This window comes from Bubalus bubalis, chromosome 21 (genome assembly GCF_019923935.1).
Source record: "Bubalus bubalis isolate 160015118507 breed Murrah chromosome 21, NDDB_SH_1, whole genome shotgun sequence".
In the NCBI taxonomy this organism is placed as follows: Eukaryota; Metazoa; Chordata; class Mammalia; order Artiodactyla; family Bovidae; genus Bubalus; species Bubalus bubalis.
The window spans coordinates 42,644,455-42,665,838 of record NC_059177.1 but is presented as its reverse complement, the minus strand read 5'-3'; the positions used below and the strand labels follow the sequence as shown (position 1 = coordinate 42,665,838).

General features: G+C 52.4%; 1 protein-coding gene across 4 annotated transcripts in view; it reads right to left on the bottom strand.

The window, feature by feature from the left end:
• FAM3D (FAM3 metabolism regulating signaling molecule D) overlaps positions 1-21,384 on the bottom strand; it is a 37,521-nt gene that overhangs the window by 4,127 nt on the left and 12,010 nt on the right. Inside the window, exons 1-8 of one of the 4 annotated variants that reach the window (XM_006062968.3) lie at positions 20,968-21,113; positions 18,845-18,881; positions 16,323-16,430; positions 13,162-13,179; positions 9,785-9,908; positions 8,387-8,445; positions 3,793-3,843; positions 633-717 (exon numbers count right to left, since the gene is read on the bottom strand). In XM_006062968.3, the coding sequence (XP_006063030.1) occupies positions 633-717; positions 3,793-3,843; positions 8,387-8,445; positions 9,785-9,908; positions 13,162-13,179; positions 16,323-16,430; positions 18,845-18,857 (458 nt within the window). In that variant the 5' untranslated portion in view covers positions 18,858-18,881; positions 20,968-21,113. Of the gene's footprint in view, positions 1-632; positions 718-3,792; positions 3,844-8,386; positions 8,446-9,784; positions 9,909-13,161; positions 13,180-16,322; positions 16,431-18,844; positions 18,882-20,967; positions 21,114-21,384 lie in introns of those variants that run through there. The other 3 variants (XM_006062966.3, XM_006062970.3, XM_006062971.3) reach the window with 3 other exon arrangements.

Sequence of the window (21,384 nt, the reverse complement as noted above, 5' to 3'; positions counted from 1 at the left end):
CCCTCCAAAAGCCACCCCGCAAGGCTGGAGAGGAGTTAAAATGGCCCTGCTTTTGCTTACAAATATAACGCAGGTTCACTTGGAAATATGGAACTTCACAAAGTAACTAAAAATGACTTACAGTCTCACCTGCCCTTGACATAATCATTGTAAAATTTCATTATATCTCCTTCATGTTTTTTTCCCTCATGCACTGTGGGATTATAGCGACTCTTTTGTAACCTGATTTTTAAAAAAAATTAATGCTAAAGAGTGATTCTTCCAGATCCTTAAACATTTTTTACATCATCATTTCTGATGGAGTATTTTCTCTTTTATGTCTATATAATAATACATTCTACATTGCCGTACAGCATGGTTTCTGTCACCAGTTGGCACAGAGAGGGTGGCCAGTTTTTTTTTTTTTAATTAATGTATTTTAATTGGCTGGTTTTTCACTGTTGTGACCACGACTGTCATGAATCCCCCAGAACATCTCTTTGTGCGCCTGTCTGGTTGGTTCCTTAGGAGCAGCTGGACCCACAGGACAGCGGGAGAGGGCTTGCATATGGTAAGTGTTCTATTCACTTCTCCCCCTTGTATGTGCATCCCTGGCATTGTAAGGGACGGTGCAGATGGAGGTTCCCACTTACTTGGTCCCTGGGTCATCGTAAGAGGCCACCAGCACCAGCATATCCTCAGAAATTTTTTTAAGGAATTTTGTCAGGAGGCTAGCATCTGGGGGAGAAATGAAAAACGAGGTGCTGGTCATTTAGGGGAAAGATGGCTGGCCATCCTCATCTTCTCCTTTGGCCCTAATGATCCTGGGGGGCCCGGGTGGCCGGATGCTGAGCTCCATCTGCAGAGAGTGAGGGGACCCTCGTTCAGCTGGCCTGGGGCGGGCTCTGGATATTGAGCGTTTCCCTAGCGATTCTGAGCTGCAGCTGGGGTAAGAGCCTTCGGGGGTCTACCCCCACCCCCCAGGGTCTGAGCACAGTCCTCTCCCAGGGCTCTGGGCTCTTTTCACACTGCCAGCTGCCCCCTTCTACACTGTTTCAGATGCACCCAGCTTGTCTGTGCTGACTTAGAGGGTGTAGCCACTGGGCAACTCTGGTTAGAGAGAGAATAACTCTCCAGCTTAGGTCAAGCAGCAAGTCTCCTTTGCGTCTCCAGTACATGCCCGCACTTGCGACATCTCTGGAATGAACAGAGAGCAGGTCTGGGCACAGCACCTGGGCAGGCATCAGCATGCAGCTTGCTTCAGTGACAGATGATTTTTTTCTGTTGTGCTTATGTTTATGGTCACCTTCCCTGCATAAAAAATGATAATGGCTTTCAACTTAGGACAGTGATTTAATTTCCTTTTAAGATCTATTTATTTAGGTTAAAAAAAAAGAGAGAGAGTGAGCTGATTTAAATGAGCATACTGAGAGTGCAAATAGTACTCTGGATACAGCATCACTTATGCAGAGGGCTCTTGAATGGTAGAGGAAGTACAGGCAAGAGTGGCCTGGTGGGCAACGCCGGGGCTACATCTGTCAAACAAGGAGGATTAATAGCCCTGCTCAGAGCATTTTTGTAAAGATTGAAGGTGATGATGACTCTGGGCTTACAGTAAGTGCATTATAGTAGAGTTACAACTACCAGCAGGATTGACTACATGATCTTTCGGGTCCAGTGCAAAATGAAAATGTGGACCTTTTGTTGAAAAAATTATTAATCATTTCGAGACAGTGAAGGCAGAGCATTGAATCAAGTTTCTTCTAAGCAAGAGGCCCTGTGTGACCGCCCTGCTCACAGTCTGCGTGCCCAGGAAGCTGTCCTGATTCTTATTAATTCTGTGGGGATCCCTTGAATTCAGAGGCAAAGTCAAGTCCCCCAAGCAAGCCCAGCTGCCAACTTGTCTGTAACATGGAGGCCTCCAGTCAATGACCACAGCGGCCCTTCAACTCTTGAGACAAAAGTGGGAGCTCTGAAAGAAACACTCATTTGTTTGAGCTGTCACCAGATATCAAAATCTGGCTCTTGTCTGGGAGGAACAGCGGATGTTTGGAAGAACGAAGTGTGCCTTCCGATATCTTCTCACTCTGAAATGTCACCATTTCTCTCTTTTTCCTTTTGGTCTCCTGTGGGAAGGGGTGACTTGCTCTCAAAAGGCTTCTGTTTCTGGTTCCCTATCAGTTATGGTTCAGTTCAGTTCAGTTCAGTCGCTCAGTCGTGTCTGACTCTTTGCGACCCCATGAATCGCAGCACGCCAGGCCTCCCTGTCCATCACCAACTCCCGGAGTTCACCCAGACTCACGTCCATCGAGTCAGTGATGCCATCCAGCCATCTCATCCTCTGTCGTCCCCTTCTCCTCCTGCCCCCAATCCCTCCCAGCATCACAATCTTTTCCATTCAGTCAACTCTTTGCATGAGGTGGCCAAAGTACTGGAGTTTCAGCTTCAGCATCATTCCTTCCAAAGAAATCCCAGGGCTGATCTCCTTCAGAATGGACTGGCTGGATCTCTTTGCAGTCCAAGAGACTCTCAAGAGTCTTCTCCAACACCACAGTTCAAAAGCATCAATGCTTCGGCGCTCAGCTTTCTTCACAGTCCAACTCTCACATCCATACATGACTTATGGTTACATCCATGTTTATAATAAGGCTCTATAAAACTTGGTTTACCCTTTTATTTTTTTCCCTCTCCATTTTGACAGGTGACTGTCTTGCTTCTGAATGACAGTGATGGAATGAGGGAGCAGGGGAGGGAGGTGAAGCCCCTCTGGGCCCCTCCCCCTGATTACTGCAGAATATCATTTAATTCTCACATCCATCTCATGAAGTAGACTCTATGGTGACCCCTATTTTATAGATGACAAAACTGACGTTCAAGAGATGTCACCCGCCTTGGGTCTCACAGACTGAAATCTCTGAATCCAGACGCTGGACCTTTTCCATAACCTGGGCCCTGCCACCCTATCTGCAAGATCCTGGACAGAGAACAAAGGAAGGCCCCTGTCCTCAGTCTACGGTCTGCCCCCTCTCTTCTCACCCGTCCCCCACTCCATCCTACACCGGGAGGGGCTCTGCATGCTTGCATATGGACAACCCACCCTGTCTGCCCACGCTCTGTCACTGCCTCCCCTCTGGCAGCAGTCAAGCTGGGCCATCCTCAGTCTTACGGGCATGTCTGCAGCGTGGGGGCAAGCCTGGAACAGGAGTGAATGGGCCCTGATGTGGGTTCCAGGGGGGGACACCCTCTGGCCCTGCAGACCCTATCTGTGAGGTGGGACTTGGCTGGAAGATGGCCGTGGTGGGGAGCCCTGAGCCTATGGCATGGGTCACCACTTCTGTCCCTAAGGATGCTGCCACTGGTTGCCTTCCAAACACCATCTGCCGTCACTTTTGGGCATCAGATTTCCATTTCCCACATTTCAGCCCCTGCTCTGTGTGCTCCTGCTTGGTGATGTCTCCCGACTTGGGCTCATGTACTTAGGTAGGCGCAGTGGCTCCCACAGTGGTCCCTGGCTGGATAACACCCCGTACTGGCTGCTCTTCCTTTCCCCAGCTCACTCCCTCAGTCCCTACTGCCAGTCCCTTAGAGTACCTCCTCACGTCCTGGTCTTAGGATCTGCATCCGAGAGCCCAGTGAGACAGTAGCAAGGGGTTTCAAAGGCAGTGGGATGGCCCTCCACCGCCCAGCCCCTTCTGCCACTGTCTGTTTGTATCTCTGAAAATAGGAGCTAAGCTCTCTGGCACACGGGTGGCCTCCATGCCACAGGCAGCAGCTCAGCCCACCCTCAACTTTGGGGCCAACAGAGGGGCCTACCTCCAGAGTACATGTCAAAAGATTTCTGTGTCAGCACCGCTCCCGTGGTTCCTAAGGGATAAGAGAGCAGAATTACTATTTGCTGTAAAGTGTCATTCTGCCTGTCATTGTGTGGAAAATGACTACTTTAGTCTAAGGTCTAAAAATAGGATAGAATAATAGTGGAACAAAATTGGGTCCTGCAGAAATGCATGCAGGACTAAATCAGTGAAAGTGAAAGTCGCTCAGTCATGTCTGACTCTTTGTGACCCCATGGACTATATACAGTCCATGGAGTTCTCAAGGCCAGAATACTGGAGTGGGTAGCCGTTTCCTTCTCCAGCGGATCTTCCTGACCCAGGAATTGAACCAAGGTCTCCTACATTGCAGGCGGATTCTTTACCAACTGAGCTATCAGGGAAGCCCTAGGACTAAATTAGGTGCCCTGTAACCACTGGGCTGATCTGAGAGGTACGAGCACACAGTGGTGACGGTCTCTGCAATTGAACCGAATCCAACCAACGGAGAAGGCAATGGCACCCCACTCCAGTACTCTTGCCTGGAAACTCCCATGGACAGAGGAGCCTCGTGGGCTGCAGTCCATGGGGTCGCTAAGAGTCGGACACGACTGAGCGACTTCACTTTCACTTTTCACTTTCCTGTATTGGAGAAGGCAATGGCACCCCACTCCAGTGTTCTTGCCTGGAGAATCCCAGGAACCGGGGAGTCTGGTGGGCTGCTGTCTCTGGGGTCGCACAGAGTCAGACACGACTGAAGTGATTTAGCAGCAGCAGCAACCAATCTAGATTGATGTTCTGCCTTACCACTTCCTAATGCAGGAATTAGCATTTGACCTGAATTTTTGCATCGGCACTATGGGATGTGGGAACTAAGTGAGATGTATTTAAAATATGAACACGCAAGATAAATCTTACCTGCAAAAGTGTAACTGAGAAAATACAGTCCTCATCATTATTATTCTCACCTAAACTAGGAAGCCTGCAATGTGAGTCCTCTGACTCTTGAAGGCAAAGGGATTTGCAGTGGGCTGACGTGTACTCAGTGTCCTGAGTGCAGTGACCCAGATTGCGTTTGTGGGCTTTGCAAACGGTCCAAATTCTACAGGAAATCAGGTGTTCCGGAGGAACATGCAATTCTGCCTTTGGCCACTAGATGGGGGTGTTGCAGAGGGGATGGCAGCTCTATCCTCCCCCGTCACTGCCCACTCCCTCTAATTCTGTTTGCGGATTTGATAAGAGGGTGGCGACAGGGGCCTGGGTCGTGGCAGCTCTCCTGCCGGGTAGGGGCAGGCTCTCACTGTAGCTCCTCCTGAATTCTTGGAGCCACTAGTGTCCCAGTGCCTCCTGGCACTTCACCTGGGGCTCTTGGAAGGGAGTCTGTGAAATTGTTTTTGCGATCCCGTGCATTTATTAATTTTTCTGAAACTAGGGGAAGGAGGTGTAGTTTGGGTAGTTTCTCAAAGGGATCCCTGCCGTCTAAAAGGTTGAGAGCCGTCTAAAAGGTTGAGAACCACTATCTTTAGCAATCCTTTTGTTGTTCTGGCTCGATGAGACCCCAGAGGCCCTGAGAATGGTGTGTTAGATTTTCCACAGCTGGCCGGCAGGGGGCGCTGCACACGTGCTTGGAGACATTTCTAGTCTAGCGGGCAGTTTTGCTGAGTGATTAAGACCTGGAGTCAGCCAGATCTGAGTTCAAGTCTAGATGATTCTGTTGGCTGTGTATCCTGTGTCTCTCTGAGCTCGTTTCTTACCTGCAGAATGGGGATGCTGAGCATAGCACTCCCTGTTAGCATTGAGAAGAAGGTCAGTGACATAGCTGGAACACATTACACAGTACGTGCTCCCTAAATGTTAGCCCTCAGTGGAGAAGGAAATGGCACCCCACTCCAGTATTCTTGCCTAGAGAATCCCATGGACAGAGGGGCCCGGCAGGCTACAGTCTATGGTGTTGCAAGAGTCGGACACGACTGAGCGTCTAAGCACACACAGTATTATCAGTGCGTATTTTTATCTCTGGGCTTTGTGAGGGGTGGGGAGGGAGGCCCATCCCTCCTGAAACATGGCCCTGTTTCAGGCTTGGCCTGCAGCTGGCTGCCTGCCTGTTCACCGCCTATTGGAGATGCAGGGTTAGTGAGACTGTCGGCCTCCCTGGGTCTCCCTGCTTCCAGCCTCCCTGTTCCAAGCTGGAAGCAGGTTTCTGGATGCAGGGCTGAGCCCTCAGGATCTACTCAAAGCCTTTCCGAGACTCCCTAGTTCCTCTGCTTCAGGTCCACACTTCTTAGTAGGACACTTAGCCCCTCATCCTCTGGCCCTGCCTCACCTGTCACCACCCTGCTTCCGTGTTACAGCCAGACAGAGCCTGTGTGGACCCCCAAGCCCCTCTCCTCCCTTCCCTGTACCCTGCACAGTGATGTCGCTGCCTGGAAGGCGCCTCCCTCTTTTCTCCTGGTCACTCTCTACTTCCCATCAGGCCTCAGCTGACCATCACCTCCCTCTGGAAGACTTCCCTGACTACCTCTGCCAGCTCTGTGTCCCATTCCCAGAGCTGTGTTTCCTTTTCTTCCACACGTGTTCACCACCTTCTGATCGTCTGTGAACCTCATGGATGCCCACATGTCAAGCCAGGGTCTGTCCTGGTTCACAGCTGACTCCCAGAGCCCCACACATACAGGGCTTGGCCCGCAGTGGCCGCCATCACTCTGCTGAGTGAGTGAATGGAGGTGTGCACTCAGCTTGTGACCTCACATTGTCCCCTGTGCGTTCACGTGTGTTGATTTGAGTTGGGATGGCCTTTAGGATGTGGTCATGTTTCATAGGAGCAGCGTATCCTCCTGAGAAGCATATCCTTCCTGACAGAAGCAGAGGAGATTAAGAAGAGGTGCCAAGAATACACAGAAGAACTGTACAAAAAAGATCTTTATGACCCAGATAATCATGATGGTGATCACACACCTAGAGCCAGGCATCCTGGAACATGAAGTCAAGTGGGCCTTAGGAAGCATCACTATGAACAAAGCTAGTGGAGGTGATGGAATTCCAGTGGAGCTATTTCAGATCCTGAAACATGGTGCTGTGAAAGTGCTGCACTCAATATGTCAGCAAATTTGGAAAACTCAGCAGTGGCCACAGGACTGGAAAAGGTCAGTTTTCATTCCAATCCCAAAGAAAGGCAATGCCAAAGAATGCTCAAACTACCACACAATTGCACTCATTTCACACGCTAGTAAAGTAATGCTCAAAATTCTCCAATCCAGGCTTCAGCAATACGTGAACCATGAACTTCCAGATGTTCAAGCTGGATTTAGAAAAGGCAGAGGAACCAGAGACCAAATTGCCAACATCTGTTGGATCATTGAAAAATCAAGAGAATTCCAGGACAACATCTATTTCTGCTTTACTGACTACACCAAAGCCTTCGACTGTATGGATCACAACAAACTGTGGAAAATTCTTAAAGAGATGGGAATACCAGACCACCTGACCTGCCTCCTGAGAAATCTGGTCAAGAAGCAACAGTTAGAACTGGACATGGAACAAGAGACTGGTTCCAAATCGGGAAAGGAGTTCATCAAGCCTGCATATTGTCACCCTGCTTATTTAAATTTATATGCAGAGTATATCGTGAGAAATGCTGGACTGGATGAAGCACAAGCTGGAATCAAGATTGCTGGGAGAAATATCAATAACCTCAGATATGCAGATGACGTCACCCTTATGGCAGAAAGCAAAGAACTGAATAACCTCCTGATGAAAGCCAAAGAGGAGAGTGAAAAAGTTAGCTCAACATTCAGAAAACTAAGATCAAGGCATCTGGTACCATCACTTCATGGCAAATAGATGGGGAAACAGTGGAAACAGAGGCTGACTTTATTTTTTGGGCTCCAAAATTACTGCAGATGGTGACTGCAGCCATGAAATTAAAAGATGCTTACTCCTTGGAAGAAAAGTTATGACCAACCTAGACAGCATATTAAAAAGCAGAGACATTACTTTGCCAACAAAGGTCTGTCTAGTCAAACCTATGGTTTTTCCAGTGGTCATGTATGGATGTGAGAGTTGGACTATAAAGAAAGCTAAGCGCCAAAGAATTGATGCTTTTGAACTGTGGTGTTGGAGAAGACTCTTGAGAGTCCCTTGGACTGCAAGGAGATCCAACCAGTCCATCCTAAAGGAGATCAGTCCTGAGTGTTCATTGGAAGGACCGATGTTGAAGCTAAAACTCCATTACTTTGGCCACCTGATGCGAAGAGCTGACTCATTTGAAAAGACCCTGATGTTGGGAAAGATTGAAGGCGGGAGAAGGGGACAACAGAGGATGAGATGGTTGGATGGCATCACTGACTCAATGGACATGGGTTTGGGTGGACTCCGGGGGTTGTTGATGGACAGGGAGGCCTGGTGTGCTGCGGTTCATGGGGTCACAAAGAGTCGGACACAACTGAGTGACTGAACTGAACTGATTCTCCTGAGACAGGTGCACGGGCAGGGGCCTGGCTGCAACTGTGGGGTAGACCTGGTCTTTTAGACCTGTTCCCACAGGCCAGCCAGGCTTACGAGCATGCTGGAGGCTGTCTGGGAGTGGGTCAGCAACTCACCGTCCACCAGGACGATGTTCAGGCCTCTGCCCACGTTGTTTTTCACAGGACTCATGATCCTAAAGGAAAAGAGAGAAACAAAACACAACCATTGGTCCTGAGTGTGGAATGAGCACTGTGCTCCAGACTCTGGAACTCTGAGAGGGCCCACACGGTGCAATGCAGAAGTATCAGAGGGTACACAGCATCATTTGGACCATCTGCTTTCTCCTGGAAATAAGCAACGGGCTGGATTCTCTGAGAGTCTCTCATGGCATGTTTGGACCAGAACAGTCTGCTCGGGGAAGAGGGAGGGTCCCTGCCTGGGGCTGGGAGGTGCTGGAGGGGCGGCCAGCGCATCTCTCCAGGCCAGGAGGAGGGCAGAGTCCGGCCATGTCTGGGGTCCCCAAGAGGAGCCCAGCTGTGTTCCTGCCACCCAGTATCCTGTCCTCTGGTGTCCTTGGGAAAACTGTCCTTCTCTGTCTCTAGCCAGGAGGTTCTCAGCACACACCTCTCTCCCAGGCCTGGACAAGCGAGTATGCTGTGCTTGATCACAGTGATCAGGCCAGCGTGGTCATGTGACCTAGGCCAGCCAATGAGCCCCAGTCCCGGGACTTTCACAGGGTTAATTCACAAGGGGAAGCTCGTCCCAGTGGGGTGCTAGACAGGGCTGTTACGTCAACCCAGCTGGTAGCCGCCCTCCTTCACCATATGAAGAAGTCCATTTTCAGTAGAGAAAACCGAATGCAGTGACAGAGGAAAGCAGAGCTGAAGGTGGTATGAGAGGGAGCCCTGATGACTTGGTTTGAACCCCTGGATTCAGCTGTTTCTGATGGCCAATGTCTCTGGGCTTTTGGGCACATGAACCGGCAAGTCTCCTTGTTCTGCCTAAGCAATTTGGAGCTAGGTTCAGATTCCAGATTCCTGACTCTGGCTTCTTTTGTAGGGTGGACCTGCTGCCTAGAAAGCCTGGCACAGTCTTTGTCCTGCACTTGGGCCGAAGCCCTGGCACCGCTGCCTCTGGGCTTTGACGCCTGGCCTTGATCTTGAACACTCCCTGTAGGCACGCCCCTCACAGGAAGCCCAGCAGCTTGGCTGTCAGATAGACCTGCGTTCACACCTGGCTCTACCAATGGTTAGCTGAGTAACTCTGTCTGAGTCTTAGTTTCCTCATCTTTACAAAGGGGACAATTATCGCCCACCTCTAGGAGTGCTGGGGTGCAAGGGAGATGCTGCTCCAAGGCATCTAGGAAGGCGCTGGCAGATTTGCAAGCCATCAGGATTATTATTATGTCTGACTAACCCACCCAGAGTAAAAGGAAGTGTGTGGAAGGTGTGGGCTGGTCTCAGGGCCACCCTGAGGCCTCTGAACTTGCTGATGAATGAAGGCATGAAAGTAATGAAATGCCAGAAACTTACGTTTGGTCCTCAAAGCACATGGTGGGGCCCACGACGTTGGCGGCCCCACTGACGATTTTAAACGCAAAGAAGTTGTCTGGGCAGGATTTGCTGAGGCCACACTTGTTCTTCACCAACTGTGAAGCTGGGGAGGGAACGCAGCAGCTTTGGTGGTGGCAGGAGGCCCTGGAGGAGGAGGGGAGCTGGGCGTGGGGTGGTGGGAGGGTGGGGGAGTGGTGGGTGAAGGGCGGCTAAGGGCCTCTTCCCAGAGACATCTTCCCTGACTACCTAAGTCTACGGACTTGCCCCTTTCTGGGCTCCCACAACCCCATAAAGACACAGGATACCATGTGTCTGACCATCCAGAGTTCATTTCCGGACTTCCCATCTCAGCCTCAGCCCAGACACAATGCCTGGCTGTCTCCATGCCCCTGGCAGCTGTGTGCGGAACAGTGAGTGGTGGGTTAGTGACCAGAGTCTCCAGAGTGATTAGGGGATTCTCCTGAGAACTTCCTCTTCAGCCACAGCAGCCTTTTGAGCTCTCAGAGGCCCCTGTGGACACGTCCCTGGGGGCCCAGCATGGTGGGTGGGAGCATGTCCCACTAACCGGGTTTCCTTGAGCAAGCCCTCAACCTCCTTGCACATCCAGTCCCTCAGCTGGGAAACGGGCTAATGACGGTGCCTCCCCGCTGGGTCGTGTGTGGGCTTAATGAGTGCAGGTTAGTGTTCAGAGCTTATTGGCTGTTCCTGTCACTCACTTACCGTGCACCTTCTATGTCTGGACCCTGGGACTCACAGGGACTAGGCAGGTGGTTCTGGGACCTCCCGCTGGGCTTAGTATGGTCTCTGGAGCCCACTGAGGACTCAACAGGTGAGACCTCTGATTTCTGTGGCTGCTATGAAGCCCTATATCCTTTTCACATGGCCCTCCCCAGGCAGACCCTGTGGAAGGCAGGAGAGGCAGAAGGGCCCTCAAACAGCCGCCGAGGTATCACGTGTGCTGTCAGCCTGGCAGTTTCCAACTTGTATTAACGCGTGTTTTTTTTTTTTTTTTTTTTTTAAACACCACCTAACTTTGGAAGTTGCCCTTAGGAGGACTGAGTAAATAGGGAGTTAGAGCGCTTTCACCTGCAGAGGGAGAGCTGTGGTCGGGCGGCCTCACTCTCTTCCAGCCCCCGGGCCAGGCGTCCAGCTGAGCCACGCCAGGGGCGTTTGGAGCAGACCCACAGGCTTCCTAAAGATGCGGCGCATGCCAGGGCCTTGCTGTGTGCTAGGCACTGTGGCGAGCACTTTTTCTTTACTGTCTTGTTAAATCTTCCCCATAACTCCCGTGGCTGGCACACAGTAGGCACTCAATAAATCCTCACTGAATGATCACCTAGAGCATCTGGGTGGGTCTGAGTCCAAGCTGGGATGGTGAGTAGGGTCTCCATGCCCTTGCCAGCCTAGAGGGAGGCTTCGTGGGAATCAGAAACAAGCGCCCCTCTGCCAAGGGGGGACACGGCCCCTAGTGCCAAGCTCAGTGAGCCGCTGGTGCCTCTGAGTAGGTGAAGGCGCCCTTTCCTAGGAGTGAAGGCCACCCGCACCAGGGCTCCCTTGGTGGAGCGGGTGGCCCTGACGATCTGAGTGGAATGCCCATCCTAGGCTCTCAGCCCTCCACCCTGAGTTCCCGCACACTCGCCTGACAGGTGTAACCAGAGCTCCAACCGGGACATCATCCCCAGAGAGTGAGGGCCGGGAGTGGAGATGCCCCCAAGGAGGTGTCCAGAGAGAGGGCCTGGCATGTGAACTGGATGTCCCTGCCCAGCTCTCTGGACAGAAGCCCCCCCAAAACTGCTGGTGGAGGGTGAAGCTGGGAGGGGTCCTCTTCTCCTATGAGTCTTGGGGCCCCACCTCCGGCCACCTGCCCCCCCACAGGGAGCCCAGTTTACTTTAGAGTCCAGAGGGTCTCACCTTGCTGGACGGGTGGTTTCAGGCCTTGGGGACCACCCTGGAGTTTGCCCGGGGTCTGATCACCTGCGCTGAATCTGACAAACCCCATGTCAACAGGCCAGCTTAGCAGGCTTTTCTCAAATTGATTTTCTGACCATCCAGGCTTCACGGTCAAGCTACTGGATGTAGGGGAGGAGGCCCAGGGGTCTCAGCCACTGAGGGGCAGGTGATTTTCTGTGTGGGTTTGGGTTCTGGGGGCTTCCTAAGCTGTCCCACCCCTCTGGGAAGCCCAGCGCTATTGCTCAGGGCATGCAGCTGACCGCTGGAGGGGTGTGGTCAGGGGGAACCTGGGCCAGTTTCAGGAATCTGCTGTGTGACTTACCATAAATCTCTCCCTTTCGCTTTGCCAACTATAAAATGAGGGGACTGGTTTAGATCAGGAATGGAGAGGGGGACCCGGAGGTGCTGTCTCTGGTTAAGGTGTGTTGAGAGGGTGGGCTCCGGACTACAAGGGGAGGTTGACTCTCACTCTGCCACTTAGAGCCATGTTGCCTTGGCCAGGAGATTTCACCTCTCTGAGCCTCAGTTTCCTCATCGATGAATGGGGGCATGTGCAGCACCTACCTAGGGTTGTGGTGAGGATTGGGGAAGGTGCCCATAAAGTTCACAATGCAGTGCTGGCAGGTGGACACTCGGTCCCTGTCACTATCATCATCACCGTAATTGTCCCCTCCTCCCGTCTTCTCTGCACCTCTGGAGCTGGGTCAATGTGAAACGCTGTTCCGACACCCAGCATTCCTGGGCTCCCACTGTTCTCTCCATTCCCATACTCGCGTACCTGACTCTGCAAGCAAGTTCTCTCCTGGAGTCCCAGCACTCCTGCCCCTAGGCCTTTGTACAGCATGGTACCTCCTGTGCAAAGAACAGCTAAAAAGCCACCTCTTCCTTGAGGCCTTCCCAGACCCCATCCCAGTGGAAGGGGGCGGCCCTCCTGGAGCCCTGGGCACTTGCTCCATCTCTCTCAGCACACATGGTTCTTCTACCCAAAGAGACAATGAGCACCCTCTTCTGAATTCTGCTGGGGCCCTTGTGGTGCCCAGCATGGCCCTGGTCCTATGAATCAGGAGCTATAAGCCAATTCTGAGGTCACTGCAATGAGGATAATAAGCACAGCCTGCATCCTTGGAGCTTCCAGCCATGTAGGGGATGAGAGAGCGGAGGCAGGGTGGCTGCAGTCCATACTGTGGGCTGGGGGCACCAGGGAAGGGAGCGAGTTGAAGCCTCCCTAAGAGTCTGAATGGCTGAGAAGGGGCCACAGGGCTTGGGGGCTTCACAAGGCACCATCAGGCCAGGAGTGAGAGTTGGGCGGGCTCTGGGAACCCAGGTTTCTCTCAAAGCTTCAGGGCTGGGAGTAGACACCCTGGAACGCCTCACTCTAAGAGCATCAGGGCTGAGTTGACACTCACAGTTCTTGTGGGCTGAACCTGTTGGAGAGAAGACAGAATCTGGTGAGAAAGTGTTTTGAGCTTGCCCGCATAATGGAGGTGGGTCCTGGGTGGGGGTAGGGGGAAGAAGGGAAATCAGAGTTGTGCTGGCCTGGCCAAGCACAGTCCCCCTCCCGTGGCACAGGGGTGAAATGAGCTGAAAGTCCTATTTTATCTGGGAGTCCTTCTGCACTTGCTGCTGCCACCTCTTCACACACATGCGCGCGCACACACACACACACACACGCATGACTCTGTCACAGTTGAAAAGAAGCAAGCCTCTGTGGTGAGGCCCACTGGACTTGGCGCCTGATGGTGTGTGACCAACTGTGGGGGAGTTTTCTCCTCTGGGGCTGAGCCTCTGCGCCTGCACAGTGGGTGTGGGGAAGGTCCAGTGAGAGAAGCCCCGAGGCCTGGCTGGGCACCTGGAACCCTGGCTTCTGGGAGGGTCAGGACTGTGCCGGAGCCCCGAGGGCCTGGCTGGGTGCCTGGAACCCTGGCCTCCGGGAGGGGCAGGACTGTGCCGGAGCCCCGAGGCCTGTCTGGGCGCCTGGAACCCTGGCCTCCGGGAGGGTCAGGATGGTGCTGCTGCCACTGTTGAGCTGCCTTGCAGGTCCCTTCCTGACTCCTGCAGCCCTGCCTGTCTGCACTGGGCTGCGCATCTCAGCTACACTGTGTGCAGGTTATTCCTGCGCTTCTGCATCGGATCTCCCACCGGCCTGGTGCTAAGCCCTAGAGGACAGGGCTCCCAGTGGACAGAGGAACGTCAGTGCAGCGGGGGAGCTCTCCTTCTCTGGGGGACGCCCTCACTGACACTTTCTATTCGGTCCCCAGGAGGCTGCCCCCCACCCCGGCCTCAGAGGCCCAGGAGTATCCCGTGCCCCAGCTGGGCCAGCCACAACAACATCATATCCCCCTGGATGCCGAGCCCTTCTCAGGTTTATATGTGGTCCCGGGGGAGAGAGCTGAAGGGTGAGCAACTGGGAAGCTGGTGGCCAACATGCCTGTTGGGAGAGAAAGCTGCCCATGGAATGAGGTTAAACAGCAATGAGCGGAGCCCAGGGCACAGAGATTGACTCTGGGGCCTTTGTGGGAGCCCCTAGAGCCAGCCACACCTGAAATCCGACACCTTGGGCTTCCCAATGACCCACAAAATGACATCCCACTTCGTTTAAACTACTTACAGTGGGGTTCATCACTCTCATCTGAAAGAACCCTGCCCAGTTTATCAGCCAAATCAGGAAATCTTTAATTGCCCAATTTCTGTGCCACAGACCCCTTTGGTGATCTGGAAAAACCTATGAACTCCCCTACAAATAAATTTATTCCCACTTTTTTTGAGATACTCGGTGCTTCTTACTCTACCAGGCGGCAAGTTATTAAATGTGTAAAATAAAATAGATTGGATTAAAAAGGAAACCAACCATATACCAAGATAATAACAAAAGCAGTAGGAAATGTGGTGCTTCCGTATTAATGCATTAAATCACTGTATGTGTTTTGCAAGACTCCAGTCATGTTAATATACTTCCATTTTTCTATATTCTATAATGAATTGTGTTTGTATCCCCCATTCAAACCCTGAGCTGGAGCCACATTCTGGGGTGCTCCTCATTCCAGGGTCTTGGGGGCCCAACACAGAGCAGTTGTGTGTTGAGCCTTGGGGGGATGTGTTGATTTTTCACACCCCGGGTGGCTCAGTTCTGAGAGGGAGACTACCCTGGGGGCTCCCTTCAAACACTCCCCTCCTACCCCAAGCTGAGGCTCTCTTCTCCACAACTCACTCGTGCTCTGAGCTGCCTGCACTGATCTGCACTGATCTCCTCCAAGGCCAGAAGCATGGCCAAGTCAGTCTCTGGTCTGTGAAAGTGGTGCCCAGGGCCCATGGACCCGGTGGCCACCACGTATCTATATCTATATAAACTGTCCTGAGCTGGTGTGGGGCGTGCCGGACAAGGAGCAGACGGGGTAAGGGCCCGCTGAGATTCCACTGTGGGAAGCTGGTGGTAAAGGCAGGTGGCTGTCCTCTCCCTGCTGTGAAGGCGTGAGCTGGCCAGGGCCACTAGAGGTTACTACGTTTGACTGCATCAGTGGACGTGGTTCTTGGTCTTTAAGGAGGACAAACCCGGAGGAATAAATCTCCCTCCCTTTCTCTCTTTCCTTTGAAAGGATTTAGATCTGGGAGACCTGGGTTCCCAGTCCTGTTCTGATATCTACAAGGGACATTTCGGGAAGTTTCTTAACCTCTCAGAGCTTCTCTTTTTCTCAGACCACACATGAAATGACAACATGAGGTCCTGCTTGAGTCCACTCCACAGATATACTGTGAATCATTCCACGGGGCATTCATGCAGGTCCAATGAGACCACACATGTAAAGCTGCTAGCAACCATCGCCCATCCATCATTCATCCATCCACCCACCCACCCACCCATCCACCCATCCATCCATCCATCCACCCATCCACCCATCCATCCATATTTCTTTCACTTGTCAAATGTTTACTGAGCATCTGGTCCGAGGTGTTAGAGAGATAGATATACCCAGGACAAAATTCTGGCCTTCAGGAAGCTCACATTATATGAGCTGGAGATAGGTAATGATGAAGTAAACAAATAAATAAACAGCACAATGATGGATAATAATGATGATCTGAAGGGGACAGGCTGACACGAAAGACTCTACAGGAGGAGGAGCAGGCACAGGTAGAGCTGGGGTGCTCAGGAAGGTTTCTTTGAGGAGTAAACATTTGAGCAGAGGCCTGAGGCTGAGAGGAGCCGCCACAGGGAGGTCTGAGCAAAGAGGAACCGCAAGTGTGGGTGCAAGGCGCTCAGGGCCCGGGCAGTTTTCTCCCCCGCTCTGTCCCTCCCTTCTTCTCTTCTTCCCTCTGTCCTTCCTTCTTGGGTCATATTTCCAAAATGGTCCTTGATGCAGGCACATGTTCTAACCAGGGCCTTGGAACACTTCTCTGTTCTCCATGGGTTCTCAGCCTTCCTGACATTGGATTGGGGTGCGGTTTCCTCTTCCCTGACCCTGAATATGTGGGGTCCCAAGGGCAGCCCTTTGCCACGTCTGGCCACCTCCTGGGTCACCCAGGGCTGGACTTGATCCTTGGCCCCTGGCCCTGGCTCTTGCCTACTCACCCATCCAGCGGGGCAGGCGGAGGGTTTTCATGTTGAAGTTGATATATTCGCGGATGAAGAGCCATGTGGTAACCACGGCAAAAATAAGGGCCAGGTAGCGAAGCAGACCTGCAGAGCAAGGAGATGCTGCCCTGAGACCACAGGGCTAGACCACATGGCAAGGCCTCACAGCAAGACTACATGTGGGTCCTTCCCAAATCCCCTCAGTGAGACCTCTTCCCAAGATCCCATGTTGGAGGGAGGGTCACAAGGATTAACGTATTGATAGTCTATCTTTTTCCTGGATGCAAATTTGCTGGGGAATTTTGTGAGCACAGAACTCCACAGGGGTTAATCGGAAGAAAAAAAGAAAGCTAGGAGCCTTGGAAATGAACTTCACCAACTTCATATCTGAATGCACGGATGAGAGGAAGAGTTAATCCTGTGTGTCAGTCGTGCTTGAACCTTATTTTCTCTGAACGTCATGTGAAAATGGAGCAACTCCCCCATGCTGCAGGTCCAGAGCCTGCCCACACCATGGACCAGTCCCCGGCCTGCATGGCAAGACCAGTGTGAATCCACGTGATGACCCAATGGGGGATCATGCTGCAAAGTTACCTGGTGACACTCCCCAGTGTGGGGCCGCTGGGAGGGAGCTCCTCTTAGCCTTTCGGAGAGTCTCAAGGGGTGAGGTCTGGGAATTAGCACCCTGAGGGGAGGCCTGAGGACTCCGGCAGGAGAGTAGGGGGCAGGTGAGCCCTGGCTCAAGAGGCAGGAAGGCTCGGGGTGGCCACCCACTACTGTGTGACCTCAGGCAGGGGCTCAGCATCTCTGAGCTGAAGCCCCTCAGTCAGAGCGGACAGAGTAAGGTGCCTGCTGCGGAGCCCATGGCTGGTGGGGAAAGATGTGGTAGTTGTCCCCACTAGGCGGCCTCTAGGGTGGCTTTGGGGGGTGGGGTTGGTCCCTTGTGTTTTCCATCAACTCTCCCCAAAAGCCATCACAAGCAACGTGTGGCGCTCTGCAGGAATGCACACCCGCCTGCCCGGCGTGGCCTCTCCACCTCACAGCCAGGTTGCTCCCTGTCTTCTTTCCCACACACGTGAGCCAGGCCCCGGAGCTCCCTGTTTGCTCCCTCTCCTCGTGATTCTGCCAGGGCTGCAGCAGGCTGCACCACGCCTCCCTCCTCAAGGACTCTGGAGACCCCCATTCTGCCTTGAGAGTCAAATCCGACCTTCAGGCAAGTTCCCTCGCTCCGTGCCTGACCTCGCTGTCTGTCTGTGGCCACAGTGCTCTGAAGGTGCCGGGTCTCGTCTGACCTCTCTGTCTGCACCAGCCCTGCTCCTCAGCCCTGAATTCGGCTGTGGCTTTGTGCTGGCGAGGGAGAAGGCCCTCCGGATCCCATGGGGTGGGGCTCAGGTCTGTGGGGTCCCTCGTCTTCGAGGGCCTCGGCTCGCATCATTCGGCACTCCTTTTGTGTCGGGTGCTAGGCGAGCGGCACTGACACGCGTTATCTCAGCCCCCTCTGTGCTGTATGCTACTGGTTATCCCCGCTGTCAGGTGAGGAAACCGCACCTCAGAGATCTGGTCACTGGCTAGTAAGTGACAGGAGGTGGGACCTGAACCTGGGTAAGTAAGGTGCCTATAATACCCGTGCTCTTCAGGGACCTACCTTCAATATCCTTTAATAAACCACAATGGAAATGAATATAGAAAATAATGTGTGTATATATGTATATAACTGAATCACTATGCTGTACAGCAGAAATTAACACAACTTTGTAAATCAACTATACTTTAACAGGGCTTCCCTGGTGGCTCAGATGGCAAAGAATCTGCCCGCAATACAGGAGACTGGGGTTCAGTTCCTGGGCTGGGAAGATCCCCTGGAGAAGAGAATAGCAACCCATTCCAGTATTCTTGCCTGGAAAATCCCAAGGACAGAGGAGCCTGGCAGGCTACAGTTCATGGGGTTGCAAAGACTTGGACACAACTGAGTGACTAACACATACTTCAATAAAAATAAGTAAAATTTGTGCTCTGAACTTTCTCACTGGTGTTTGGAAATACAAATGAATTGTATCAATTTCCTGTTTGGTGAATTCCTCAGTTCCCCTATCTCTCTCTACACAGAGGGTACAGTCTGAGGGTGGAAGCTTGGAGCAAAGTCCTCTCCTGGTGCCCAGCCCTGTGGTTTCGGGAATCTAGAATAGTCCTCTACAAATGCTTTGTCTGTACAAACATTTACAAATGTTTTGTCTGTAATTTCCAGCCAGGGTGAAGTGTTTCCCAGAGCAGGTGAGTCTCCATGTTCCCAGCCAGGTGGGCCAGTTTCTGCAACCCTTAGCCTCGAGGCAGGAAGTCTCCTCTTTACACTCTTCCAGGCCCTCCCTGGATTGGTTTTTCCCTGGAATTCTGGCCTGACCAGCTGAGAACAGATGAAGCCAAGTGGGCTGTGAGTCCAGGATGGGCAGACACTGCTGACAGAAAAGCAATTCCCAAACCTGATTCAGACTCAACCTTGAACCCTCAGAGCCTGGCCTTACCTGACAGTCTCATCCTGTCGAAGTGAAGAGGGTTGGTCTGTGGAGAGAAGAAAATAAGATTGGAAACTGGTATCCAGGGTGTGAAAGTGAACAAGACTGAAGATGAGGGATAGGTTCCTAAAACCCAGTGTGTCGTAGTTCTTTTGGTTTGGTGCCATCTGTTTCCTCTCTGCCTTCACCTCCTCTTCGCTTTTGCCCCTGGAGTTTCATGTTCAGTTCAACATGCCTTTTTTGGAATGCAGAGATTAGGATGCAGAGGAAAATGCAGTCTGCCAGCCATCATCCCTTGGAGGCTTGATTCATCTGTGCATCTACCCATTCATTTGTCCATCCATCCATTTATACACTCATCCATCCTTCCAACCATCCATCCATCCATTTGTCCATCTGTCCATTCATTTGTACATCCATGCATCCTTTCATCCATCCATCATTCTGTCCCTCCAGCCAGCTGAGAGATATTGAGCTAGCCAACCCCAGTGAAACCATTAGGAAGCAGAAGCTCAAGGGATTTTTGCTGATGGGCCCACATTATGAGTAACTCACACAGCACACAGGTGAGTTTGCTCTGGGTACCGTATGTGCATCATCTTCTTTAATCCTCATACCCACCCCGCCTCCCTTCCCCCACCCCCCCATGCCTCCACACTCCCGCTTTAGGGGTGAGTAAGCTAAGACTCTCCATTGTTAAGCCCAGAGCCGTTCAATGTGCCGGGGTCAGGGGCAGAATCTCGATGCAGGTCTCAGCTGCCTCGTTCCCATGATGTCACCCTGTCAGTGTTGTCTCAGAGAAAGATGAAACTGAAGTTTCCTCCCTTCCTGAGTCCTGGGCAGGGGCAGGGTCATCCTCGGTCCCACCTCGCCCCTCTGCCGCCCCAGCTACTGGTAGTTACCAGGGATTTGACAGTGCTGAGACCCCTCAGGAGGTGTCTGGAGATGAAGAAGAGGGGAGAGCAAGGCAGGTGGTAACTGTTTCTGGGTCTTAGACCCCCCAGCCATCTGGAGGGTCTCTGACTGCAGTGACTTGCTCCCACCACTCTTCCTGCCTCCTCCCCACCCCAGAATCCTCTTTATCCTAAGAATCCATTTCAACAGACTCTGTATCCAAAGCCCAGCAGCCAAGGATCCAGACAGGAGACAGAAGACCTGGACAGCACCTGGTACCGAGGTGGTCAGGTTGGGTCCGTCCTTGTTATTTCATCAATGGCAACAGCAAATGCAACCCATATTTCCTTTCGAGAATAATGAAAAATCCTCCCACCCACCCTGGCCCTCTACCCTTCTAAGACCTTCCAGGTGAGAAAGCTGAGCTATCACCTGGCCTCACCCGCAGGAATTTTGTAGGACTTTAAATTTCTGAAATTTGTATTACCAAGCTTTTCTTTTTTTAGATAAAAAAAATATATATATATATTTAAATTAAATAAATACATAAATTTTTGGCTGTGCTGGGTCTCTGCTATGGGGGCTTTTCTTTAGCTGTGGCGAGCAGGGGCTCGCGGTGCTCTGGCGTCTCGTTGCAGTGGCGTCTGTGGTTGACAAGCACGGGCTCTAGGGTGCACGGGCTTCAGCAGTTGCAGCTCTCAGGCTCTAGAGCACAGGTTCAATAGTGTGCTATTAATAATAAAGCACAAGGGCTTAGTTGCTTCGCAGCATGTGGGATCTTCCCAGATCAGGGACTGAACCTGTGTCTCCTGCCTTGGCAGGCGAATTCTTAACCATGGGGCCACCAGGGAAGCCCTACTGTACTCTTGAATGTTCTCAGAATATTTCCTACAGAAAGCAGCCCAGGCTCCTGGGTGAGGCTTAAAGGACATTCTGTGGGGTCCCCCGTGTGTGGAGGAGCCAAGAGACCTGGGGGCCGGAAAAGATGGAAGGACAGCGACAGGGTCTGACAGACGAAGGGACAGACATGGATATTGATGGAGATAGAGACTAGAGAGACAAAAACAAGGACAAGAGGGAGAGGAACATGGCAGAGATACAGAGACAGAAGGAGAGAAAGAAGACAGAGCAGAGAGACAGGAACAGGATGAGAGAGACAGAGGGTAAGTCCTCATGACAGGCTTATGCCCAGCTTCAGAGGGAGCAAGTGAGACAGGCAGAGGGCAGGGGGCATGTACCTGGGTAGGGGGCTAGCCTCTCCCTCTGGTGCCCACGCTGAGCAGGGCTTTTCCGGCCTGACGTCCCTCCTGGCCAAGTCCCTGGTGACCCACTCAGCCCTTCAGAGCTCGCTGGGCTCCTGAGTCCCCTGGTGGCTCATTCTGCCAGCCAGCAGTGGCGGGGGGGGGGGGGGGGGGGCGGAGGGGTGGGGTTGGGGTGTGGGGAGGGGAGGGTCTGGAGCCCAGGTCAGGCCTGCTGAAGGTGGGGCAGGAAGGGGAAAAGCTCCTGGGCCAGGTATGCAGGGTGAGGCAAGAATTCTCTCTGTAGACTCCCAGAGCTGGAACAGTTTCCTTCCTCTTTGTTTCTAGGATTACCTCAACCTGTTATTCAGGTTATGAAATTGTGAGGCAAAGGCACAGGAAGAAACATCCTGTTCC